General features: G+C 47.1%; 1 protein-coding gene across 1 annotated transcript in view; it reads right to left on the bottom strand.

Moving 5' to 3' along the window:
- Positions 1-18735, bottom strand: part of NHS (NHS actin remodeling regulator) — a 270879-nt gene extending 252144 nt beyond the window's left edge. Inside the window, exon 1 of the mRNA XM_067297037.1 lies at positions 18337-18735. Within this exon, the coding sequence (XP_067153138.1) occupies positions 18337-18715 (379 nt within the window). The 5' untranslated portion in view covers positions 18716-18735. The remainder of the gene's footprint in view (positions 1-18336) is intronic.
- Positions 18736-22794: the final 4059 nt, after the last annotated feature.

Genomic DNA, 22794 nt, shown 5'->3' with positions numbered 1-22794 from the left:
AGGGTGGGTGCATGCATGCACGCTGCTCCCTGGCTTTTCTTAACGGCTGATAAAGCGAAGAAGTTAACGTGGGTCTCCGGCCGCGGGCCAGACCTGTGGCGCCCTCCTCGAACGGCAGAAGCAATTAAAAAAGGTGGACTCAGTGGGGGCAGCGCTCTGTGCTCATTTCACGGCTGGAAAGAAAATCAAGTTCTCCCAAGCGAAACGCCTACAGGAGCAACGGTAGCCTGGACCCCTTCAGAGCCGGGGAGCACTGGACAGGAGGGGTGTCCCTACTACAGCTCAGGCCATATGCCATGGGACAGTTTTTGCCTCCAGAGGGCAGAAAAACATTAATGGAGATAACCCAGCTTTCTGCAACAGCTCCGCGTGACAGCTCCTTTTTTTTTTTTTGTGAGCTACCTCGGAGAGAAAAGAAAAGGGGAACCCCCCCCCCCCCGAAGTGATTCATGAGGGCGGCAAGCCTTGTCTGCCTGAATAATGAACTAACGGTCGGCCGGCCCCGCTGCCAGCCCGGCATCTTTTCACAGTCGCCTCAGCCTCCGCTTTGTTCCCCGGCTCCGCTTAGGCATCGGCTGAGGAAGTTCATCTGCCGCAGCGGCGCACAGTAACGACAGCAAGGGTTAAATACCACTCACACGAGGGACAAAAGGGCGGTATAACCTCATACGAGGCCAGGCAGCTGGTTTGTATAATTTCCGTTCGCACAGTGTGTTTTCTTGCCAGTGGCTATTTCTTTCCAGTGCATCACCTTAAAAAACGCTTTTCCCTGTGAGTTAATGCTCTCACTGGAGAAGGCCAGGGCAGCTCCAATTATCAGTGACATGGCCCAAAGCGAAGCCACTGTCAGACTCACGCTCCGGCTAAGGCTCTAAGAGAAAAACTCCTACAGAAGTCCTCACCATCAAATCCTTTGAGGCCACGGTAGAGAGTTTGTTCAGTGCCTACCCGGCTTGGTTTTTAAAAGCTTACCGCTATCTTTCTAAGAGCTTCCAAATAAGAACATCTGTTTCTAGAGAATCTTAGTGCTGTTTGGGGGTTTCGACAGTGTACAACGACATAATCAGCTGCTTTTTATTAACCTGTTTGTGCAACAGCACTGGTGAACATTCATCCATTCATCACTGCTCATCAGGCAACCGGGGCAGATCCGGCAGCAGGTATGTCCAGTGCTTCTCAATTCTGGTTCAACACCAACACTGACTAGCAGCTAAAGCGCGCTTCCCTTGCCTGAGCAGGCACTCAGTGAAGACAAACACACACAGAAAAAAAACTGTTTACAGAATCCTCTTCCCTGCACATTTTAACAGCTAAAAAGTGTGCTGAAAATAAGTCAATGGCAGGGCATTCAAGGTGCAGCTGAACACCTTTCTTATCCCGCTTCTTCCCTCATCTCCAAGATTCTCCCAAATCGTGGAGAAGTGGCTTTTTCCAGAGATACCCCAGCATGGTACAACACTAGTACCGGACGGAGCTGATCCATGAGGGCTCCAGTAAACAGATTTTATACTATCATGCACAGCTTTGCAAAGCTTTGAAATACCATCCTAGAAGCTCTTGGGATTTCTCATGGAGTGGGAATTAACAGTTGCTGATTTCCAAAGAGCTGAGGGGAAGGGGGGAGAGCAAAGCAAGGTCCCAAATCCATTACGTGCTGTGTCACCACCTCAGCTTGCTACTTGAAGCATCAGGTACATGCTTCTCCTGCTGAGAGCAGATTTAGGACACTGGATTTCACCATCCAATACACAGGATGACCGGGAAGGAGCAACGCTGAGAGCCTCGGGTGAAGGCTGGGCCATAGCAGCCCTTGAGGAATCACACTGAACAGCTTCACCTTTTCAACAACACACTTGCTACCACATAAAGGAGAAAGCTTCTTTACTGCGCTCAGTCTGACTGACAGCAAGTGAAGTCCGTCCTCTCTGCAAGTCCTCATAATGGCTCAGAGCAGTGAAATTGGTGCCTACCCTCTTAGAGGATAAATGAAAGAGCATAGTACTTGAAGTTTTTAATCACGGCACCTCAAGCTCTTAAACGCTTCAAAGACTGGATTTTATAATGGTACACAATAGAACCAGAAAATCCCATAGAGTCCAGCCTGATCTCTGGGATGGTGCATTTTGTACCTACCCCTCTGACAGCACTAGCCTATCTGATCTGATTTGGACTCTGCAATGATTAGATGTGCACAAGCTGCTTGGCTGCTGTGAAGAAGCCATGTGTGATGGAGCAACGGGGTAGTTCAGTGGAAGGCAGGTCTCAATTTGTCCTATGGTGCCTGATGATCTTGCAAACATAGATTAAACGTAGTTTTGAAATGTTTGGACCAAGCACAATCATTGTCCCTGCTGGAAACAAATGCACCTTGTAATCACGCCACAAAACAGTAAGTTTTAAAACAAGCCCTTCCCGCTACTGGTCCCACACTGTAAATCCAAGAATGGGGCTCTCCCCCTGCAAAAAAATGAACAAAGCTGTAGATCCGGGTTTAAAAGGTAAAGGGGATCCAATTACACTTTACAAGCTACCTGCAGAACTTGAGTAAACTACTATTTAATTGAATCATTCTTCTGAAATTTTCTTTAAAGAAAGATACTGACTCGTTATGGTTTCTTTGATCCTTTCCAACACAAGCAGCTGTAAGAAGAAAGCAGTGTTCCTTCTCTGGGTCCTCCCCTATTTGTTTCCTATAGTGTCAACCTGCTCCAGCAGGCAGCCCCAGCTTGTGCCATAGCACTGCTTATCCTGCCAGCAATCTCTTTTAAAAACACAGCAGTTCTGATTAAACAGTGTGCCATCAGTGCTAATGATGAGGTAGCCCTACTGTCACGGGTGGGTAAGCCAAAACGATTTCTAATCTGTCCCCAGATGCAGTAAAGAACTACCATGGCAAGGCACCGCTTGCTACTTTACCAGCCTCTTTCCTAGGACTTTCGGGGAGGGCAGACTCCTAATGAAGTCTGCTCAGGCCAGTTCCCCTCAGGAATCTCAATCAAATTTAAAGCTTCCCCAAATCCTTTCATGCTGGAGCATCTCTTTCTTGAGCAACTTCATCCACAAATGATCATTCAAACATCCTTCCACAGGCGAATCATATCTACACTGCCCCTACTGTACTTACAAATTATGGAGGAAAAGGAAATTAGTTATTAGTTTAATAACTGCAGTAAGTGCAATAAGGTGACAGTAACAAAAGCAAAGCTGCAACTTTCCATAACTCTAGATTTATTATATTAAGATTTTAATAGTGTGAAAGATTAACAGTGGCAGACTCTGTTGTAGATTAGCAAAAGCTATACGCAATTCTTGCAACTTTCACATTAATCACATTCAAACATGCTGCTAACAGATGGGCATCACGGAGCGCTAGGTCTCTCACAAGCCAGTACTAACAGAAAGCATGTCTAGGAGATCTTGTGGCTTCTACAGTTCAGAGAGATTGTATATGCAGGCATTTTATTATTGTTTTTGTTGTATATTATCTGTGATTATTAGAAAAACTCAAGTTAAATAGATGACAGACTTTGGTATATGTGAGCAGGAAGGGAAGGGGGGGGAAGAATCAAAACAAGACCACCCACACAAAGTTCCTTTGAGTCCACATTTCACATGCATGATCGTGATTTTTCCACTACACAAGGAAAGCCTTAAGGTTCTGCACTGCAAGATTTCCTCCGACACTACAACGTGCACAAGCCTTTTTGCAAAGCCCAGACACAAGCCCAAGCTGTGAGAAGTGCAATGCCAGACACTAGCTGTGTTGGACAGATAATGAAAATCCATCCTCCCCTTTCATTAGTACGGATGTCAAGCTCTGTTGGCTCTTTCTGACTGAGGTTGAGAGAGCACCTAAGGAGAAGTGCAGTGTTAGCACTCAGCAGCCAGATAGAGCATATCAGACATTTATTAAACTTCCCAGCACTGTTTTTTAATTAAACCAAGTCCCACGGTACAACCTCATCTTTACATGACTGTAATTAACCAGGACATGTTGTCTGTAACGTAAGAAAGCTCACTCTCCTCTATGATACAGGCTTCCAAAAGAAAGACTGGCAACTGCAGACTTCAGTTCAACTTAAGGTTGGTCCTCAAGGGACAAAGCCTGCAGTTCTCAGTAACAAGAAATCCTGCTTACTAAAGGGGGAACGGGAAATATGACCTCGAGGTACTACCTTCACCAGGCACAACTGCGCAGCAGCGGGAAGCATTTGTCCATTGGGGCAGAACCACTCTCCCTATCCAAAAGGCTCAGCCTGGCAAATCACTGGTCATTTACAAAGCAGGCCTGTGCGCCTGGGGTACCTGCACAGTATCTGTCACCAGAGAATCCAGCTCATCTCATCCTTATTGCTCCTGCTCCTCCTCCTCACCTTCAACCCGCAAAGCTGAACGTTCCCAACCCACCATGGGAGGTACTCAGCACTGGGCTGGATCTGGGTCTCCCCTTCGCATCTCCCAGCCATATAAAGATAGCAGCTGAGTCCACCCAAAAGCCACCTGCTGTATTTTCTCGTAAATGAAATGGTACACACATTTCACTTTGGCAGAAAACAGGGAGAAAAGATGCTTTCATTTCCAGGTGGCCTTTCAAGAAGCCAGGAGCCAGCCGTTGTGCAGGGCAGTTACACAGAGCTGCTTCAGAAGGGGGTCAGCTCCTGCAATTATGGCCTGTGAACAGTTTCCTTTAAATCATATCATACCCCATGAAATGAATCAGGATGGAAGAGTAAACTCATGTTTGGACAGCTAGATGACAGTTCAATCTTTAGGCTAAGGCCTATAGCCTGTAAGACTTATTTTGAGGGCTGCAGCGGTACTGAAAACGTTTCACAGGCTTTGTCCTGGCCAACTGCTGGTGCCAGTGAGCCAGTTTCAGCTTTATTCAGACCCAGAATACCCTGCTGTAACATACTCATGATTGTACCACATAAGGGAGACAGCAGCACTGTTCCACAACAGAAGACTTCCCTGGCTGTAAGAAAGGAGGCACTGGTCTGAATTTTCTTCTGGGCTGGCTCTTCTCAGGATAATGCAACTGCTCCGGCATAACACTCACTTGGAGGAGGGTACTTAGGGGCCAAAAGGAAAATAATCTCCTTTTGATCCAGCTCGTTCAAGATGAGCCCAATCCTCAAATGCATGCCCACTGAAAGGACAGGCCAGAAGCATCCGAGTTATTTTAAACAATCCACGTTGTGCAGCACAGCTTCTGCAAACACAGCTTTAGTGAGCAGTCTTTCAGGAAAGACAGAGACGACTTCTTCACCCCCTCCATTCCCACTGCCAACTCCTCTCCCACGCACCCTTCTCTGGTGCTGTCCTTCCACAGGTTGAACGGCGCTGAGGTAAGACATCACGAGCTGCCAATAAACATTACACACGGGAACCCATTGCCTCAGAAAGCAACTAGGATGCAAAGACGAAGCAGACAAGAAAGGTCAGCTGCTCCACATCCTCGGAGCTGCGTAACTGGTTATGCCAAGGAGGGGGAGCAAAAGGGCAGGTGGGAGACACAATTCACTTGCTATAAATGGCATAGGAAGCCAGGAAGGAAAAAGGCTGCGGTGTGACAGAAATACCTCTGACATGGTTTCCCGGTCAGTGTGAAACCAGGCTCCTCAGCCCCCAGGCTCACAGTAAGAAGTGCAGAGCCACATCCTGGTGTCCGCAGGGCGCTCTGCTGTGACTGTGCAGGTTGCTGGGAAGGATGGGTTCAAGTGATGCTCACAACTGACAACCAAGACCCCAAAACATAGCAGGAAAAAGGCTGTACAGATTTGAAGGAAAAACACAGGTGGGTTTTCACCTTGTTCTACAATATTGTAAAATATTCCTGCAGCACTATCAGGACACAGAGAAGTAGAGATTGCTTTATATTATGCAGATGAAAATATTTTTGGTATCTGATTTAACATCCTCAAACACAAATAATAGGGTCTGAAAGAAAAAAACAAAAAACACTTTGACACAGCAGATGTATCTTGGACTAAAAAGTATTGAAGTTTTGGCCAAAGTTTGACTCAGTCAGCTCCAGCCTTCAATGCTAGACCATTTAATTATGCCATCCAGCATTTAGCTCTAGGGCTCTGTCCATCTGGCTCATGCCACTAGAATCAAGATGCTACAAAAGAACAGACCGCAGCAAACAAGGTCAGTATGTGCCAACTTCTGTAGTGACATATTTAACAAGTCCAAGGTTCGACTGTTTCAAAAGGGAACAAAGGAGGCTATGCCTTTCTTTGCAATAGTAAATATGAGTACAACACTTTCCTTCAGTGTGTCTGCAAACTGCACCGTAGACTCGCGTCACTTTACATTTCACTTTCCCATCTGTTCCCTTGGAAGAATCAGTTTCATGAATTAGGCTGAGGTTTTCTAGGCTTTTTTTATTTTTCAACCCTTGCTGCAATACAGCAAGGGCAATTCATTCAAAAGCAAGGGTTTACTCTTACAAGTCAGAATGATAAGCACAACCAAACAGCATCGTCCTCCCATCCCCAAGCAAGATGTATCCCGCCCCTGGAGCAGGACCACTTATTACATTCAGTAGAAGAGTTTCCATCAACATCACTGCAACCCCTTAGGGACAGGCCAGTCTTCCAGTTTGAGAGGGGGGAGATGGGAAGGAAGTGAACTCAACCACCGGATGCTTTTGGATGAAAACACAAAGTCAAAAAAAGGAAAGAACACAAGAGACATCAATTACCTTGAATTTTTAACTTTGTAATGAGGGCTACACTGAGTAGTTTATGCCTTGTTTAAGCAAGTTCCTGCTGATTTGGTTGTAAAAATTCTTCCCCCCTCCATAAAATTTTTCTAAGCTCAATGAGCAATGTTGTCTTGCCCACTTTTTCCACTGACCTTCCTCCTTTAACCACGCATTTATGTATATACATAGACACATAAAAAGGTGTTTCTCTTCTAGTCACACACAGCATTTTGAGGAAAAAGAGGCTGTCCAGGCCTCTTCCACTTCAACTATTGTTAAAAAAGGTCTGCACGCAATTGGGAGACTCATTTATTTTATGGTAGCAGACCCTTTCAATCCCACAGTCCAAAATGGTGCTTATCAAGGCAGATCTACAGCCAAAGAGGAGCTGAAATTCCAGGAAGGAGAAAAATAATCACCCCCAGCTGCAATATTTTGCAGTTCCCTCTCATTTCCTTTAACGAATTGCCATTCTGCTAGGTTCTTCAGCACAGCACTTAGGAACAAGCAGATAAATGAAAAATATTTCTAATCTACATTAATAATTTGTGTTAAGTTCCACTTGGACGATTTCATAAATGAATAGCCACATTACAGCCGCCGAAGGTAGCTGTAATCCATTCATTCATTCATTCATTCATTCACCGACCCACTGCGCCTCACACAGGGCTTCTCCTTTCCCTACCCCACCTCATTGCATGCTCAGGGTGGATATCAAATTGCCCTGTGAATTTTGCATGTATTGACAGAGCTCCCTAGAAGAGTTTTCAGTGCAGGCTGGGTAAATACGCGGGGCAGCACGTACCCTTTGCGCGGGAAGCCAAGGTTGAGGGGACTGGCAGGTCAGCCAGGGCTGGCAGTCAGGATGCTGCCAGGGTGGCAGCCCCCATGTCCCGGGCACATCGCTCGGCCCCTCAGGCTGCGCGAGGGTGAAACTGGAGACACCCGTGAGGGCGTTAGCTTCGCTTTGCCCCTCTGCCTTTCAAAGGGACAGCTCCCCGGCTGCAGGCACCCGTTCCCATCCGCGGAGGTGCCACTTCCCAACAGGAGACCTTTGGGTGAGCCTACCAGTCTCTGTCAGGAGGACTTTTATCCAGAACACAGCTTATCCAATCTCTGTCCGGGCAGCAAGGCAGAACCAAACCTGCGGTAGTTATAATCGAGGCCAGAAAATATTGCTGAAATCACAAAGTAGTGAATCTTATTTCAGGCTATTAGCAAAGTAATGACGAGATGATTGCCACAAAATATACTTCAACCAGAGTGCAATTTGAAAGTAAGGGAACTTAATACAATGACTTTAATGTGCCAGCCACAATGAATGCATTTACAACATCTATCAAAAGCAGGTTATTTGGGGGTGGGGGGGAGGAGGTTAATTAAATCTTAGTAGGTTATCATTAAGTTTGGTGAGTACACTGAACAACACAGCATCACATTAAAGATAATCAGTGGAGAATAAACCACAGCTGTAAAAATGAATACTGTTCATTCTCAAAATGAGGGGAGGTTGCCTTTACCATTAAGACAGAGGTAGAGACATAGCTGCTTCGCCTAAGAAACAGTTGTGAAGAAAGGAGCAAAGGATAAGATGGCCCAAAAGGAAAGTCATTCAAGGCACAAATTTTCAAAAAAAAAATTAAAATTGAAAAGAAATAATCAGTAATTCTAGAGGGGAAAGAGGAATACGAACAAGCAGTTTTGCAAGCAGTGGAACTAATGAAGCCTGGTTTTCTCCAGCTTTTATGTCAGGCAAAGGACTGACTTTCACATTGAATAAAATGTGAGCTCCAACTGGAGCACTTTTTTTTTTTTTTTTAATTGGGTTGGAGTATTTATATGGTATTCTTTCCCAGTGGATTTTCTAGTGTCTAATAAGGAACAAGTCCTTCCTTCAACTGCAGCGCAAATAGCCTGTTCTCTCCTTTTACCTGGCAGCCTCTTTTTATGATTTCTACCCTGTGGCAATGTAGTTGAAATTGTAGTTGAATAACAGATATAAAATTTCTGAATGGCTGGTGTGGGATATACAGGTACGCCCACCACCTTCCCTGCTAGACACACACACAGTGTGCTATTCCTTAACACTTGTTTCGATAAGAAACCAGGCTAAAAATAGCATTGACTGAATAATCCATCCTATGGGGAAAAATTCGCTTTGGCATGCTAACTGCGTGCAAGACTTCAGGCAGTTTGCTGCATAGGCCAAGACTTCAGGTTGCTGCAGCAATGCTTGTTGCAGGGGACCAGAGTGAATATGGGGCAGCCCATGGAGATAGGAGCCTCCGTGATGATGGTAACTGCGGCGGTCTAGGACAGCTGGGGGAGCTGTGTTTACCATAGCCTGGAGCAGCAGAAGCTGAGCAATGCAGCAGGAGGAGCTTTGGAAAAGTATGAGAAATCCCTCTCCCCCCAGAAAACAAGGGAAAAATAAAGATGTTTGCACTGAAAACTTGGACTATGCGGAGTTATGTAATGTCCAGGGTAAGATGCTGGCACGTGAAAGTCAGTGGTCAATCCATGACACATGCTTTTCTTTTTGAGAAATGAATTAATATACAGCTCTCGACTATCCTCCAGTACATGGCACTTCATCAAAGAAAGGACTGTGCTTATGCCAAGAACCTTCCCTCTTTTTCCTAAAAGTCACACAAACTTAGGGGAAAAAAAAAGACTTGGGTAGTACCCATTCTTTGGACCCATTCTGATCTGTGTGATAAGTATTAGATTATAATTAATTTATCATTTCACTTAAAATTAGATTGCCCCTTATCAGATCTCATGAAACACTAGATACAGTGAACCACGTACCACATCACAAAAAGTTTGCCTCTCAGCAGCCCAGTGAATTACTGCTGCCTATCCTGAATTTCACCATCAACAAGATCTGGTTTCTTCAGTCACAGATAAGGACTGTCCAAAGAGATACAACACTTGGTAATTTTTTCAAAATCAAAGGCAAAATGGAGCATGTCATGAGAGCCTGGTTTTGCCTTTAAAGCAATCCAAAGCCTGTCCTAGGGAGGAATTTTTCAATGTGCCCCACATATCTTATCCCTAAAAACATCCTGTCCTGATTCTGCAGCCACTGAAGGTCACTCACATCTTCAAGGAGAAAGATCAGCACCTTTTCCCCCCAACTTGCCCTCCCGCCACCCCAACTTAAAGCTCTTTCCAAACACCGGCAAGCTAACAATAAAACTTTGAGAAGGCAGGGGAAAAGCTGCGGAGGCCTGAACAAGCCGTGAATATTTATAGTACAAACACACCGCCCTATGCCCGTTCTCCTTAATCACATGCACACGCTAGCAAGACAGCTCCTCCGAACTTTCTCAGGGACTCAGTCTGAGTGGCTATAGTTCAAAGTCCAACTGCCTTTGCGGCTGAAAAGAAAGAGAAAACCACAGCGGCTTTGTAAGAATTACAGTGATCCTATTAAAAAAAAAAAGTCATTCTCTGCTGAGATTTAACATGGCAGAGCCACGCAGCACTCATTGAACCTAGCAGCGTTTCGAGTACACAACTCCTGGTGTAATTAAACCACAGGCTTAATTAGGTTCCCATCACTACTGCTTTCTCCCTGCCTTCAGCCAAGAAGGTATAAGAAAGGATTGTCCAATACAGACACAGCAATTTGAAGTCTCAGGTTAAGAACACAGTGGGTGTATATCTTCTACAAAATCTACCCTAAAAACATGCCAGTTGTTAAACTAAGCAGTGCATTAGAAGCAGTCAGATATAATGAGAATGTAAATGGGAAGTATTCTAGGGAGATATTTCAGCTAAAAACAGCACACACTGTATGCTATCTTTTATTTTAATCATGCTCTAAGCCCTGCCTTTTTGAACTTTTTATAAATTCTGCTATCTCCCTTTGCAGTTACTTACGTATTGGTATATAAATTCAGAGACGAGAAGCAATTAGGAATGAAGCTAAGACTCCCTCTCTTGATGCTAATACATCAAAAAAAGTGGAAAAACTTCCCCCCACATACACACTCAGTAACACAGAGAGTTTCTCCTCTTCACAGCCTAATAGCTCAAGCAGCTCCAGTAGAAAGCCTGATGTCAGACTCTGATTACATGGAGATGCCAAGCGATTGGGAAGAACAGCTTTTGAAAATCCCAGCTCTCTGACTCTGAAGACCACACAACTGTGCAATGATGCTTTTAAAATGCTTATGTGTATTATTCACATACGCTGGTCCTACTTTTTCCACTTTGGGCATCATAACATTGCCCTTAAGAGCTCCCTGAGGTTCTGCATTTGGTTTAGGGGCAATATGTCTTAGGTATGTGTGAAGAAAATGTGTCAGATTAGGGGCTTTTTAACACAGCCGGGGCTCCCAGGCACCACTTCAATTTTGCTATCCAGCTTGGAGGGAGGAAGAGCCAGGTGCTGCCTTTAAGCAGACACACTTAGTAAATCTGCCTTTGCAAGAGAGGATAAAGAGTTGTGGCTGGCTCATGCCAGAGAGTATTAAGGACTGGCTTCCCACATCTTCTCCCTACCTTTGCATATCTGTGCCAGACCAGCCATAATCCGATCCTTGAAATTTAAGTCACAGGACAGGCAAATCTATGCAAGAAATGTCAACAAAACCCCTTTCTGCTGAGCCAGAACAGCAGCTGAGTGGCACTGTTACACTGGATACTTGTATTTGCTTCCTCCAAGTCCTTCCCTCAGTCCAAGGACATTTGAGAACTATGCAATAGTTTTTGGAAACACTCCAGGCCCTTCATCTTTCATAAAGGGAAACTCCTGCCTTTTATGTATGCGAATAAACAGGTGAATGACCTTGCCATGTCCCCAGCAAGTTACCAGAGCCTGCACGCTTCTTCATCTCCGGACCTCACCTGTATCAGCAGCGGATCTAAGCAGTAGTAGCTATGCCATTGACTTCAGTGGAAAACTCATCTTACATATTCATATGAACACATACATAAATTAAATCCTATGACTCTTAAACAGAAACATGGGGTTTTAAAGGGGCCGTGGGAAGTATTTATGTAATGCCATCAGATCCACAGTAAGTGTAAGTCTCTTATGGGCCTGATTCCATTTTCTCTGCAGTTTTATTCCTGTAAAAAGGAAACCTCACTGGTCTTAAAGGAGTTAAGCTATTTATACCAGGATTTCTAATAAACACACCAGAAAGCCTTGCTTGGCTCTCGAGTATAGGCCAGAAACAGTTCTACTAATGACTATGATATTACACAGCTATACAGCCGCAGTGAAGGGGGAATCCAGCTCATGACACGTTCTGAGTATTTCTGGATATCAGGCCCTTTGATTGGAAGGACTCTCCATCTAGCAACCAAATCCCCAAACAATTCAAACCTGCAACACGTTTAAGTACTATTTGTGGGAGGAAAAGCAAACAACCGTAGAACGGGTAAAGGGCTTCTATACTACACTTGATGGCAGACCAAGTGAATGGAATTCAGCAAAATTCCTGAAGATTTACATCTATATAGCAGGGACTGACTTCAGAGGAAAACCACAGCCATCTGCTATTCATCTGTTATCAGGTTATGCCAGATAAAGAGCTAGCCATCTACCTGAGCACTGAGCTCTCAGAGACTTTCCACTGAAAGTCTCATTGACTTGAGCAGGACAAAGGACTTTACGCTCTGCTATGATTTGCAGAGAGGCCAGAGTCTGCTTCATACAACTCAAAGTGACTGAAAGTGACAACCACAAATTCCCAAGCATTGCATCGCTGCCACAGCGATCTGACAAATTTCTTCCTATTACAATCTATCACTTTCTAAATGGATGAAAAAACCTCTCAACCCCAGACTCTGCATGTTTGTTTTCTTGAGTAAAAGCTCTTCTATCAGTATGCTGTAAACAAAGATAAGGAGTCTTCTTCCTAAATGACTGTACTCTATCTAATGTTACAGTCAGGTCTGAATGAGATTCTTAAGTCAGCAGGTTTTTCTTCTTATGTTTCTCTGTTGTTCTGACAGTAGTAAAAGGTAAACAGGAAAACCAATGGTTTGGCCTCCCACTCCTTCAGACTCTGCTAACTTGACATCAGCCTTCTGCATTTAGAAGAAGGCAAGCACTGAGGAAATTCTCCAACTTTCCCACACCCACAGCTTGGGCTATTTGCATTAATGGGAAAACTACAGTTAAGTGCATCAGAGAGGAAACTTCTATGAAACAAATGAGTGAGCAGCAACAAACACAAAACCAAAAAACCACATCTGGCAAATAAAGACAAAAGCCTTTCTCCATTTCCAAAGAACAAATGAAGAGGCTGTGTCATTCACTTCGTACGGGTGTAGGACATAATGCTCAAGGCAATTGATTACTACATCCAATGTACAGTCTGTTTTTCTTTGGGGGTTTTATTATGCACCCGAGAAGGATTTGCTAATTAGTATGATTTCAATGTACAAAGGGAGCTCTGAATGCACTCTTGTGCCTCACGTCCCCAAGACCGCATTACTGTGTATTTCTAAGAGTGCAACTACCCTTACACTTAGATATGCTTAAGGTCTGTTTCAGACACAGAAAAAACACTACACAAGAGAGTTAAGGAAAGGGAGAAATCTGTTCCGGTTTGTCTCTAGCAGTGTCAGAGGCATTCTGGTGTAAATGTATTCATTTTGTGGCAGTCTACAGTTGTGCCCCGGCACAAAAGCAAATCCACAGAACATAAATTGCGCTGTAAATTCCCTAGACTTTTGCAAAGCTGGGACAAAGTACAGCCCTTATTTTCCCCGAATGCACTTCCGTCTTCTTTCTTTCAATATGGCGCCTACTCTTAAAGCCTTATGTACCTGTCTGCAGGTCTCTGCAAGTATGATGACCAACAGCTGGCCATGGGATGGCCATATCCTATGACCATAGCATTAGGGAGAAAGTTTATAGATTCCATTTCAGCAGTAATTGAGATTTCAGCATGTTAAGTCAAGGAGGAGGAGAGGTATTATCCACTGAGCTTTGGATCCAAACATATGTTTTGTAAAAATGGTAGAACTGTGGCAGAAGGCACATAAAAACCTTACAATTGATTAAACATTTCCCTTCAGTTCTCAAAACCCAAACAGAAGAGCACTAGATCGGTGTGTAAAAAAAGAAAGAAAGAAAGAAAAAAAAGAAACAGGCTAAAAGTAAAAGTGAAACTAGCCAGGCTGTTTTCAGTAACTGACTTCAATGAAATGGAATAAATTAATGCACAGCCTAAAATGGTAAAAGAATCACAGCTGTCTTTTTATCTCAGTACCATCACTTCAGCAAAGGAGAAAAAAGTATAAGGAAACTCATTGCAGAGTTGGTCTAGGGACTTCTGAAGAACAGAATAACACGTGAGAGCTCCCCACTTCTAGGTGGCTGTAACACTAAATGCAAGTAGACAACCAGGAATGGAAAAATGGCACAATGAGGATATAGCAAGCAAATCCTGGAAAGGATTCAGCTTTTAGAAAGATCCACTTCTAGTAACACATCGATGCTTTGGGAAAAAAAGCCCAGAACATATGGAATTATCCAGGATACTAAGATGCGAGCAGAATCTTTTTAACTAGGGCTTTAAAAATCTGCTACCCCGTCATTACCAATTATTAAGAAATAAGATGGGTTACATCATCAGCTTCTGAAAAGTACAATATTCCACTGAGACTGCCAGATTTGTAGTTCCTGGACTGAGAAGTTATTTTTTCAAATATGAGTGGAGGCACGGAGTCCCAAGTCTACACACCAATCCAGCACTTTTCCTAGATTTCTGAATTACCAAGATAATAAAACTAATATCACACCGCTCAGTTCTCTTGCTGTTATTAAGAAAAGCCTAAGCAATGGCAAGACTGACAACAATCATATTATTCCCACATGGTTCTGCTTTAGAAGTAGATCCTGGAGCTGATGATGATGAGAAGCAGTAAACTACTTGGAGTGGCAGAAGGGCAAAGTAGTTAGTTCAGGAGCTAAGCAGGAAAACATTTCTCACCCTTGTTTCTTTTCCAGTCAGAGGGTGGGAAAGGATTCATATTTGCAAGACGCTAGCCGGCCAGAGACTTATAGGAAAGATGAAAGGACAAGCAGCATCTGGGAAGGCAGGGGGGAGGGACCTGGCATTTTTGAAGATGACCTGTTTGACTTCCCAGTCTCAGTCCTTTATGTTGCCTAACAAGATTTTCCAATCGCACTTTCTCAACAGTGGCAAAAACAAGAGGAACATACAGACAAATACCTCTAACAGCAGCTCAGTAGAGAAGTTTAAATGATTTTTTTAAAACAAAGCATATCCTACCTCAATAGCAATGAAAATGAGAACTTTAAGGCCTCAGGAAAATGGGAGCGGTAGTGATAAACATTACTAGAAAAATGCCATTTTGAATTCATTTCAAATTTCTGTTAAAATTCCCTGATCCCAACACAGATGCTTTATTTGAATAGGAGAATCCATAATTTTCAGTGTAAAATAAGTCAGTGTTATATGAAATTCTATGATATGCTATTTTTAAGAGAGCTCCTTCCATCCTGCCCTTCCCCTCAATATCATCTCTTTGACTGCCAAGGACTGGTGCTCTGGGCAGTGGATTGGCCTAAGGACCTCCCCCTTTGCAACTACTAGCTCTCAGAGCCCCAAAAATGTAGTTAGCCCATTTTTTTCCTCCTCCTCCTCAGCCAGCCTGTCCCTTCACAAGGGAATCTTGGAATCCAGTTGGCTCATGAGGCGAGGAGGAAAAGGCCTTCAAATGTCACAGCTCAGTATCTAGGGCATGTCTGGTAGCATTATTCTCAAATCACTGTGCTGCAGTTGGCGTTACAACATCAAGAATGTTTTATTGTGGCAAGATAGCCTAACCGTTTTAAACAGAGTGCTTACAAAATGCATGGTTGGGCTGGACTGTCATTAGGCTAACATCCTAGTATACAGCATCTCAGTAAATATGGCCAGTCCAGCACATCCAAACTCCTGGTATGCAACCAGTTCAGCATTAGCATTACAGCCATCACATGGCTGCAGTGGCTGCATGCCTATTGCCATCTTGTTCCCTGTGCTGTGACTTCAAATCTCCAGGCCGTTCTGACTTGATCTCAGATATAAGTGAACAATTGGTCATTTGGGCTGGACAGCCACAAGGCAGCCCAGAGGCCACCTCATCATTCCTATGTTTGTTGCTGAGTGCAGAAGTCAGCATGCCTAAATGGGAGGCTGGTGAGGTCCTGGGCAGAGCTGCGACCACCTGCAATTGCTCTGCTGGTTTCAAAAGAACAAATGGATGCTGTGACTTGAATGCAACGAATTGTGTTACCAATGAACTGTGTAGGCACTTCATGCTTAAAACCAACATTAGCATAGTCTTGCTGAAAGTAATAACAAAGGAGGAGGTATCAGCCCAGAAAGGACAAGGCACGCTATATTATGCACTACCACAAGGACGGGCAGTTTCCTGCCACGCGGTTTTATGTGGCCCTTGGGAACACTGAACTGTCTGCAGGCCACAGGGAGGTGTTGCTGTGGACGCATGTGGTTTTGGGGGGTGCGGGGGAAAGATACACAGAATGGTGCAGTCCAGCTCCAGGTCCCATTTGAGATGTTCAGATGCAGCATTATGCAAATGCAGCTGTACTGGTCCAACACTGGACTGGGACCAGAAGCAGCCTGTGCATGCAAAGAAGTTGACTCTCTGCACGTTGGGTTGGTACGGAGGCACTCACATTTAAAGAACACATAGCACAGCGCTGCAGGACAGAAGTTACAAGGATTGGGCGACGTGCCTGTGAGCAGCTGTATAGCTGGAGGCAGGACGCACACCTACGGGAGGACGGCAGCAGCACAGACCGGCACTGTGAGGAGCCCTTGGCTATCAGGCCGAGGGATGTCTGCAGCTCTATTAGCGGCGCTGCGCTGAGCACGGTGTGTATAGAGGGGGAGTGGAGGAACAGCAGGAGGGCACAGGGAAGATCATGACCAAAAGTATCTCCCTCCTAAAGAGAGAAGGGTTTAAAAGAAAACAGAAGAGCACCAAATTATCAACTTAGGGATAAAGCCAGAGCCTCTTTCTAATGAAGCGAATGAAATAACTGTGCTGTAATACCAAGATTTGCACTGCGATTTGAAAATAAGCTGCACTTGCACAATCCACAAAGAAAAAAGCCATCCGGAATAGAAAGCCTAAGCTCTGCTCTCACTTACACTAGCATATACCCACAGTTACTCGGCTTAAAAGACTTACAGATGAGAATGTGATACAAGGAGTTTCATTTCCTCAGACAGTTCTCTCGCTATACCATCCAACCCTCCTTCTCACCGCAGTTTCCAATCACAGCCCAGCACTCCAGTCTGATTACACACTAGCCCTGAAACCACAGAAAGCCTCTGTAGGTCTGATCTGCAGTTGATGTATATTAATAAAACACCACCAAAGTCACTGTGCAGCTGCGTGAATCTAGTTTAAATACCTCTGAATACTTAAGGCTTGATTCTGTTAATCAGTACAGCTTTGCTGATCCTAGAAGAGCTATGTGTATGCCTCACTGCTCCAAAGGGGAGGAAACCCAGAGCAGGAATTTTTAAATGGCATGTTCATTAAAAACACCTAAAAGAGGGCATGTTCTCATTTATCTTAGTGTAAATTCACTCTGCTATGCTCACTGGAGATACTCAGGATTTACAAGGGAGTAGCAGAAAGCAAAAACAGAGCCAAATTCCCATTTGAAGCCACTGCTTTTTCTAAGCCAGATACTAAGAGGAGGACAGGACCAACACTGATCTCTGCTATTCCAGACTTCCAGTCGAAAGCCTTACCTATGAAAAAGATACATACTCACAAGCATTTGGGAAGCATATGCATCAGTGAGTGTATAAAATCATTACAGTGCTGTGAACACGAGCCATATTCAGCAGAAATCAGCAGCTGTTAGGACGACACAGCCTGTCGCTGCTTTTATAGCTTGGGTGGAGAAGAGGAAGGATTCAAGCACTTACTGCTCACAACAGAAGTCACATATTGCCTGGATCATTTGCTTCCTCTTCTCTTTCTCTCCCCCCCCCCCTTCTCCCTCCGGCTCTTCAGGACCACTCTTTAAACAAAATAAGTCATTAACCAAACTTTCTTATTTTATGGCCCCGAAAGCTGACCAGAGACATAGCAGCCTTATTATTCCTATTTAAGAGCTTAAAATTTGAATCAGGAAGTCAGAGATACTTCTAAGGGGAAGGGAATTTGCCCGGGAGGGCGGACAGACCAGCGAACGGAGCAAAACCAAAGATGCCCGGGGGGATAAAATCCTACCACCACCGCCGTGCCGGGGACCCGCACGCAACCGCCGACCCCCTCCCCCGCCAAACCCGCCGCTGCAGAAGATGCAGCCCCCGAAAGCCCCGTCAGGCAGCTCCTTACGTAAGGCAGAAACCACTGACATCATCCCTCCCGCTGGCATCACAGCGGCGCGGAGCGGCGCCCACCCCACCGCGCCCCAGCGCCGGAGCCCGCCAGGCGCGGCGCGGCGCGGCCCCTTCCCACGCTGTCGCGTCGGCAGCCGGGGCTTTCCCCCGGCCCGGGAGCCCCCAAACTTTGCACCGGGGTTTGGTCTTGCCCCGGCGCCGGCTCGCCCCCGCGTGTGCCCCACACTCGCCTGCGCGCCCGCCCGCGGTACTTACGCACTGCCTCCTGCTTGGGGTCGAGGCCGCGCACGGCGCCCTGCAGGGCGGCGATGCGGCCGTGCAGCGCCCGGGCGCGGCGGTGGGCGCCCTGGATGTCCGCCTCCACCTCCTGGAAGAGGGTGCAGGCGTGCCGGGCCACGTCGGAGAGCTGCCGGAGCACCCGCGACAGGGCCACGTTGCTGACCGCGCACAGGTCCAGCACCATCAGCACCGCCGCCGCCTCCCGCTCCGCGCCGCCGGCCTCCGCGCCCTCGCCCGGCTCCGGCGGCGGGTCCCGCGGCGGCGGCTCCGCGCCCAAACTCTCCTCCAGCGCCGAGGCGGCGGGCTGCCGCCGGCACAGCCACTGCGGCTCCACGGTCCGCTTGGCGAAGGGCATGGCCGAGCCTCGGCGCGGCCCCGCGGGGCTCTCCGGGGCTGCCGCGGCCGTCCGCGGCGGGTCGCGTCCCCCTGGCCGCCGCCGCCGCCGTCACTCGCGGGCCGCCGCCGCCGCCGCCCGCGGGCGGCTCATGGCCTCGGCGGCGGCTCCCTCGGTGCCTGCGCTGCGCTGCGCTGCGCTGCGAGGCGGCCGCCGCGCATCCGCCGCTGCCGCGGGGAGCCGGGGCGCCGCCGCGCCGTCCCGCTCCGGCGGCGGGTGCGAAGGGGCGGCCCGAGCGCCCGCAGCGCGGCGCCCCGCGAGCGCCGTGCCGAGGCGGGGCGAGCGCGGCGGCGGCGGCGGCGGCGGGGGCGGGGGCGGGGGAGCCCGCGCCGCCGCCGCCCGCCGCCGCCTCGGGGGGGCGCCGCGGCCCCGGAGCCGCCGCCGGCAGCCGCGGGGGGCCCGGCCGCGGCACCCCGGCGGGAGCCGCGGGGGCGGCGCAGGAACGCGGAGCCGGTGCGGAGCGCGGCTGCCCAAAGCCGTCCCCGTTTGGTTGCCTGCTGCTCTGAAAAGCGGAGCCCCGGCGGGCGTAAAGATCGGAACGCAGGCTGCGAGTTATAGGCGGCAAACGCGCATAACGGACACCCGCAGAAAGAGCTACCATAAAAGGCTGCAACTTCAGGCATTCCAGAGTTAGGAAATCGTAGATTAACTTTGCCCGCTTGACCTTAATTTGTCCTCCTTGTACACGTCTGTTATGATACAGTTTTTCATTACGTGACCACACGCAGTCAACCCTCAGTTATTTGCGGTCAAATAATCTGAGTTGCAGCTTATCCGAGCCGTAGATGCAGGGTCACCCCTAGACCGGTGGTGTACATTAGCGCAGGCACCCTGTGAATACGGTGACCTGCTTCTGGGACAAGTTTAGGTCTGCAGGCAGATGAAGGTGCTTGTGCTGAGCACAAAGTCTGAGCTTAAACTTTGCTGGACCCACTGCTGGCTTTTGACATGGACCACTTGCGTGCTTTAACACTGTGCTTCTGGAAGTGGGAACGCACAGCTGCACAGAGCAAGCGCAGGTCTGCAGCTCAAGTTTTTGACTCACCCTGAGACCAGCGGCAGCCCCAGGCCCCGTGGCGTGGCAGGGGCAGAGGCAGCGGTGCTCCGCTGCCTGCCTGCGTTGCTGCCGTGCCACAATCCCCAGCTCTCTGTGCACTTTAAAATTCAGGTGTGACCTAGCAGGAGCAAGCAGGGATTGCAGCGCTGAGACCCATCACAGATCTGCCGGGCCAGCAGAGCTAGTACGATCTGCTGGACCTGAGCGGAGCTGCCGTTAAAATCCCTGGGGCATTTATACCCTCTGCTCCATAGCCGCCTCTGCAGGAGGTAGCCCAGCAGCCCTTCTCCCTGGTAAGGGAGCACCAACTGTACTGCTCTTCCCACTTGTGGCAGTCATGGCACCTGATTTATAATCCACTGAAAGGTAGTGTAATATTTCACTTGAGATTCATAAATGGGGGGAAGGGAGGGAGAGTTTAAGTCTTAATGCTGCAGAAAGAACATCAGCCATCCAAACTGGTGTGGGATCACAAGAAAAGGGCCGTAGGAGTCAAGCCCATTGGAAACAGCACTACAGCACTACAGCAGACAGGGATAAGAGCTAACTGTTAGGAAAGCAGCTGTCAGTCACTCATCCTACGTCTCTCTCAGGCACCCTGATGAGCCACTAGATTGGACCATTCATAAAAGCAAAAGATGAATGAAGCAGGAGTTTAGACGGTGCCTTACCACAGGCGTTCAGTCGTATATACATTGCCTGACCAACTTGGATAGGGCAGGAGGCCTCTCATCCCTTTGCCTCTATCCCATACAGCTCTCTTCCTTCCCTTGAAAAAAACACTGGTTCCTGCAACACATTCCTCTTCATCCAGTTCCTCAGCAAAGCTGCAGGAAGCTAGTGCTTGCTTTTCCCTTACTCTTCCCCATCAGTTATTACTACTCCATGTAGTACTCCATAGGCCCCCCATCTCTTAGTGCCTCTTTCCTTGTCCTAGGCCTGGTACCATACAGCTTGTCTTGGGAACACAATTAGCCCCACGACTACTGCGTGGCTTCTGTATGTAGCAGTGAGGGGTGTGCATTGTGCCAAAGGCAAACATGAGTTACTTTGTTTAAAAGAGGCAGGTCTTACCACGTTTGTGACTTTCCAGCACAGTGAGCACATCTTCATTTTGGAAATTTCATTGCATTTCCATCTCTCCCTCCAGGAGCATAGGTGTTGCCACTTTTCTTAGTTGTTTTTCATTTCCTAGCTGCATTAAGAAACAAAGCACACAAAATTGACTCACTGACAGACTCCATATGCATTTTGGGTGTGAGACTTCAGCACTTTCCGCCAAACATGTGGAGAGCACATCTTGGTTTCCTTTGGTCAGAATACAACTTCTATCAGCGCAGGCGCTGTGGGGTCAAGTAACACCTCCCCTCAGTCACATGCCTCCTAAATGTTTTCCATCAACAATATCAGAGGACACATCCATGTTCAGCAGCTTCTCAGCCCTCAGAATCCTCTCGGTGCATCTCTTCAATAAGAGACGTAATAAGTGGAGAGTATTCCCACAGGTTAGCGTAAGCTTCAGGAGCCAGATCTCCAGAGGCTTCCTCTGTAGTCAGAGGAGGGGAAAGATTTCTTTCATGGAGGATTTCAAATGCTTAAAATTAGGCCTCAGCTCTGAACTGCCCCTTAAAAGGGCCTATCCCTTTGCACTGAGTGCAAGGGACGCCCAGGGAGAATAGCTTCCCTAGGCTAAAGTTAAACTTCAAGAATATTCCCCAGAGTATTAATCTGTGAGCATATCAGCCTGGACTGACCTTCCACATCAGTAGGTTTCAAGAGGCACTTGCAGACCTCAGAGACTGAGATATGCCAGAAAGAATATCAGTCATGAAGAGAGATTAATTTGTGGAACATTTATTTATCAATTTATTGCAGGATAAGCCATGCTGCTTTTGTGGCATGTGTGTGAGTTGTATCCTGCAGGTTGTCTCCAGTCAGTAGAGTTTGGGATGCTGCTATGGCTTGCATTGGCTTTCATCTGTGGCTGTGAAAGGCTGCAGATTTATTATGGGAGTGGGAGAGAGGGGAAGGGGTGTACAGGAAGGTCCCTGCCTGACCTCTCACCAGTGCTGCTGATGGTAGGCAGGCCCATGGTCATAAAATACAGTAGCAGCTGTGCATCTTCACAGTCCCCCACATCCGTGCTGTGGCTGTCTTCACCCCCTGGTTTCCATTTGTTGCTGATGTCCTTGCTGAAGGACACCAGCTTGGTCACTCTGTCACGTTGATGGGAGTAGAGGGCAGGACCATTGACAGATCAGAAGGATTCTGCAGTCTCCTGATGCAGCAAGATACATGAAACAAGCAGGTGGACTTAAGCAATCTCACCCGGTTTGGTAGGTTTGCTCTGGCCTGCTGTGGTATGTCTTGCTTTGCAGTGCCAAAAAGGGAGGAGAGGCTGATGAGTGCTTTAGGCTATTGTCATTTCCTCCTCTTTCCACGGCTGTTAGGAGGATGCCTTTAGGCATCATATTAACGAAGTTGTGGCCTTTTGACCATAACGTGGTGTCTGTCATGGTTGGTGCTAGTCCTCCTAAGCATATCACTTATTTATTCTCAACATAGATGTCACAGACAGAACATGACCCAGCCTGCAGCCATTGTAGGCTAGCAAAAATTATCCTTGTTCGGAAACTCTCTTCAAGGTTCAGCTACCATTCTGCACTTAGACCAGATAGTGACATTCATTGATCACACCAGGGCACATTAAAAAGAAAAAAAAACATAAGCCAGAAAAGTTGCATAGTCAGGGCGGTTCACTATTAGTCTGGACCTGCTCATTTAGGACACATAGCCCTACTGGTTTGTTTCAGCAGGAACATGTTAAGATCACATCCAAAACAGAATTTTAGCTGGGAAATAGTTTTGCTGAAGAGGCCCACTGGGTTTGAATGGCTTACAGTCAGGCAAAAAGCTACAATACAAGCTTTTTGGTAGTTCATCTTTTCAAAAATGTGTCCTACGTTCCCCCAAACACCCTTCT

The sequence above is a fragment of the Apteryx mantelli genome, chromosome 1, assembly GCF_036417845.1.
Source record: "Apteryx mantelli isolate bAptMan1 chromosome 1, bAptMan1.hap1, whole genome shotgun sequence".
In the NCBI taxonomy this organism is placed as follows: Eukaryota; Metazoa; Chordata; class Aves; order Apterygiformes; family Apterygidae; genus Apteryx; species Apteryx mantelli.
Note: the sequence above shows the minus strand (reverse complement) of the source record. Positions and strands in the feature narration are given on the sequence as shown.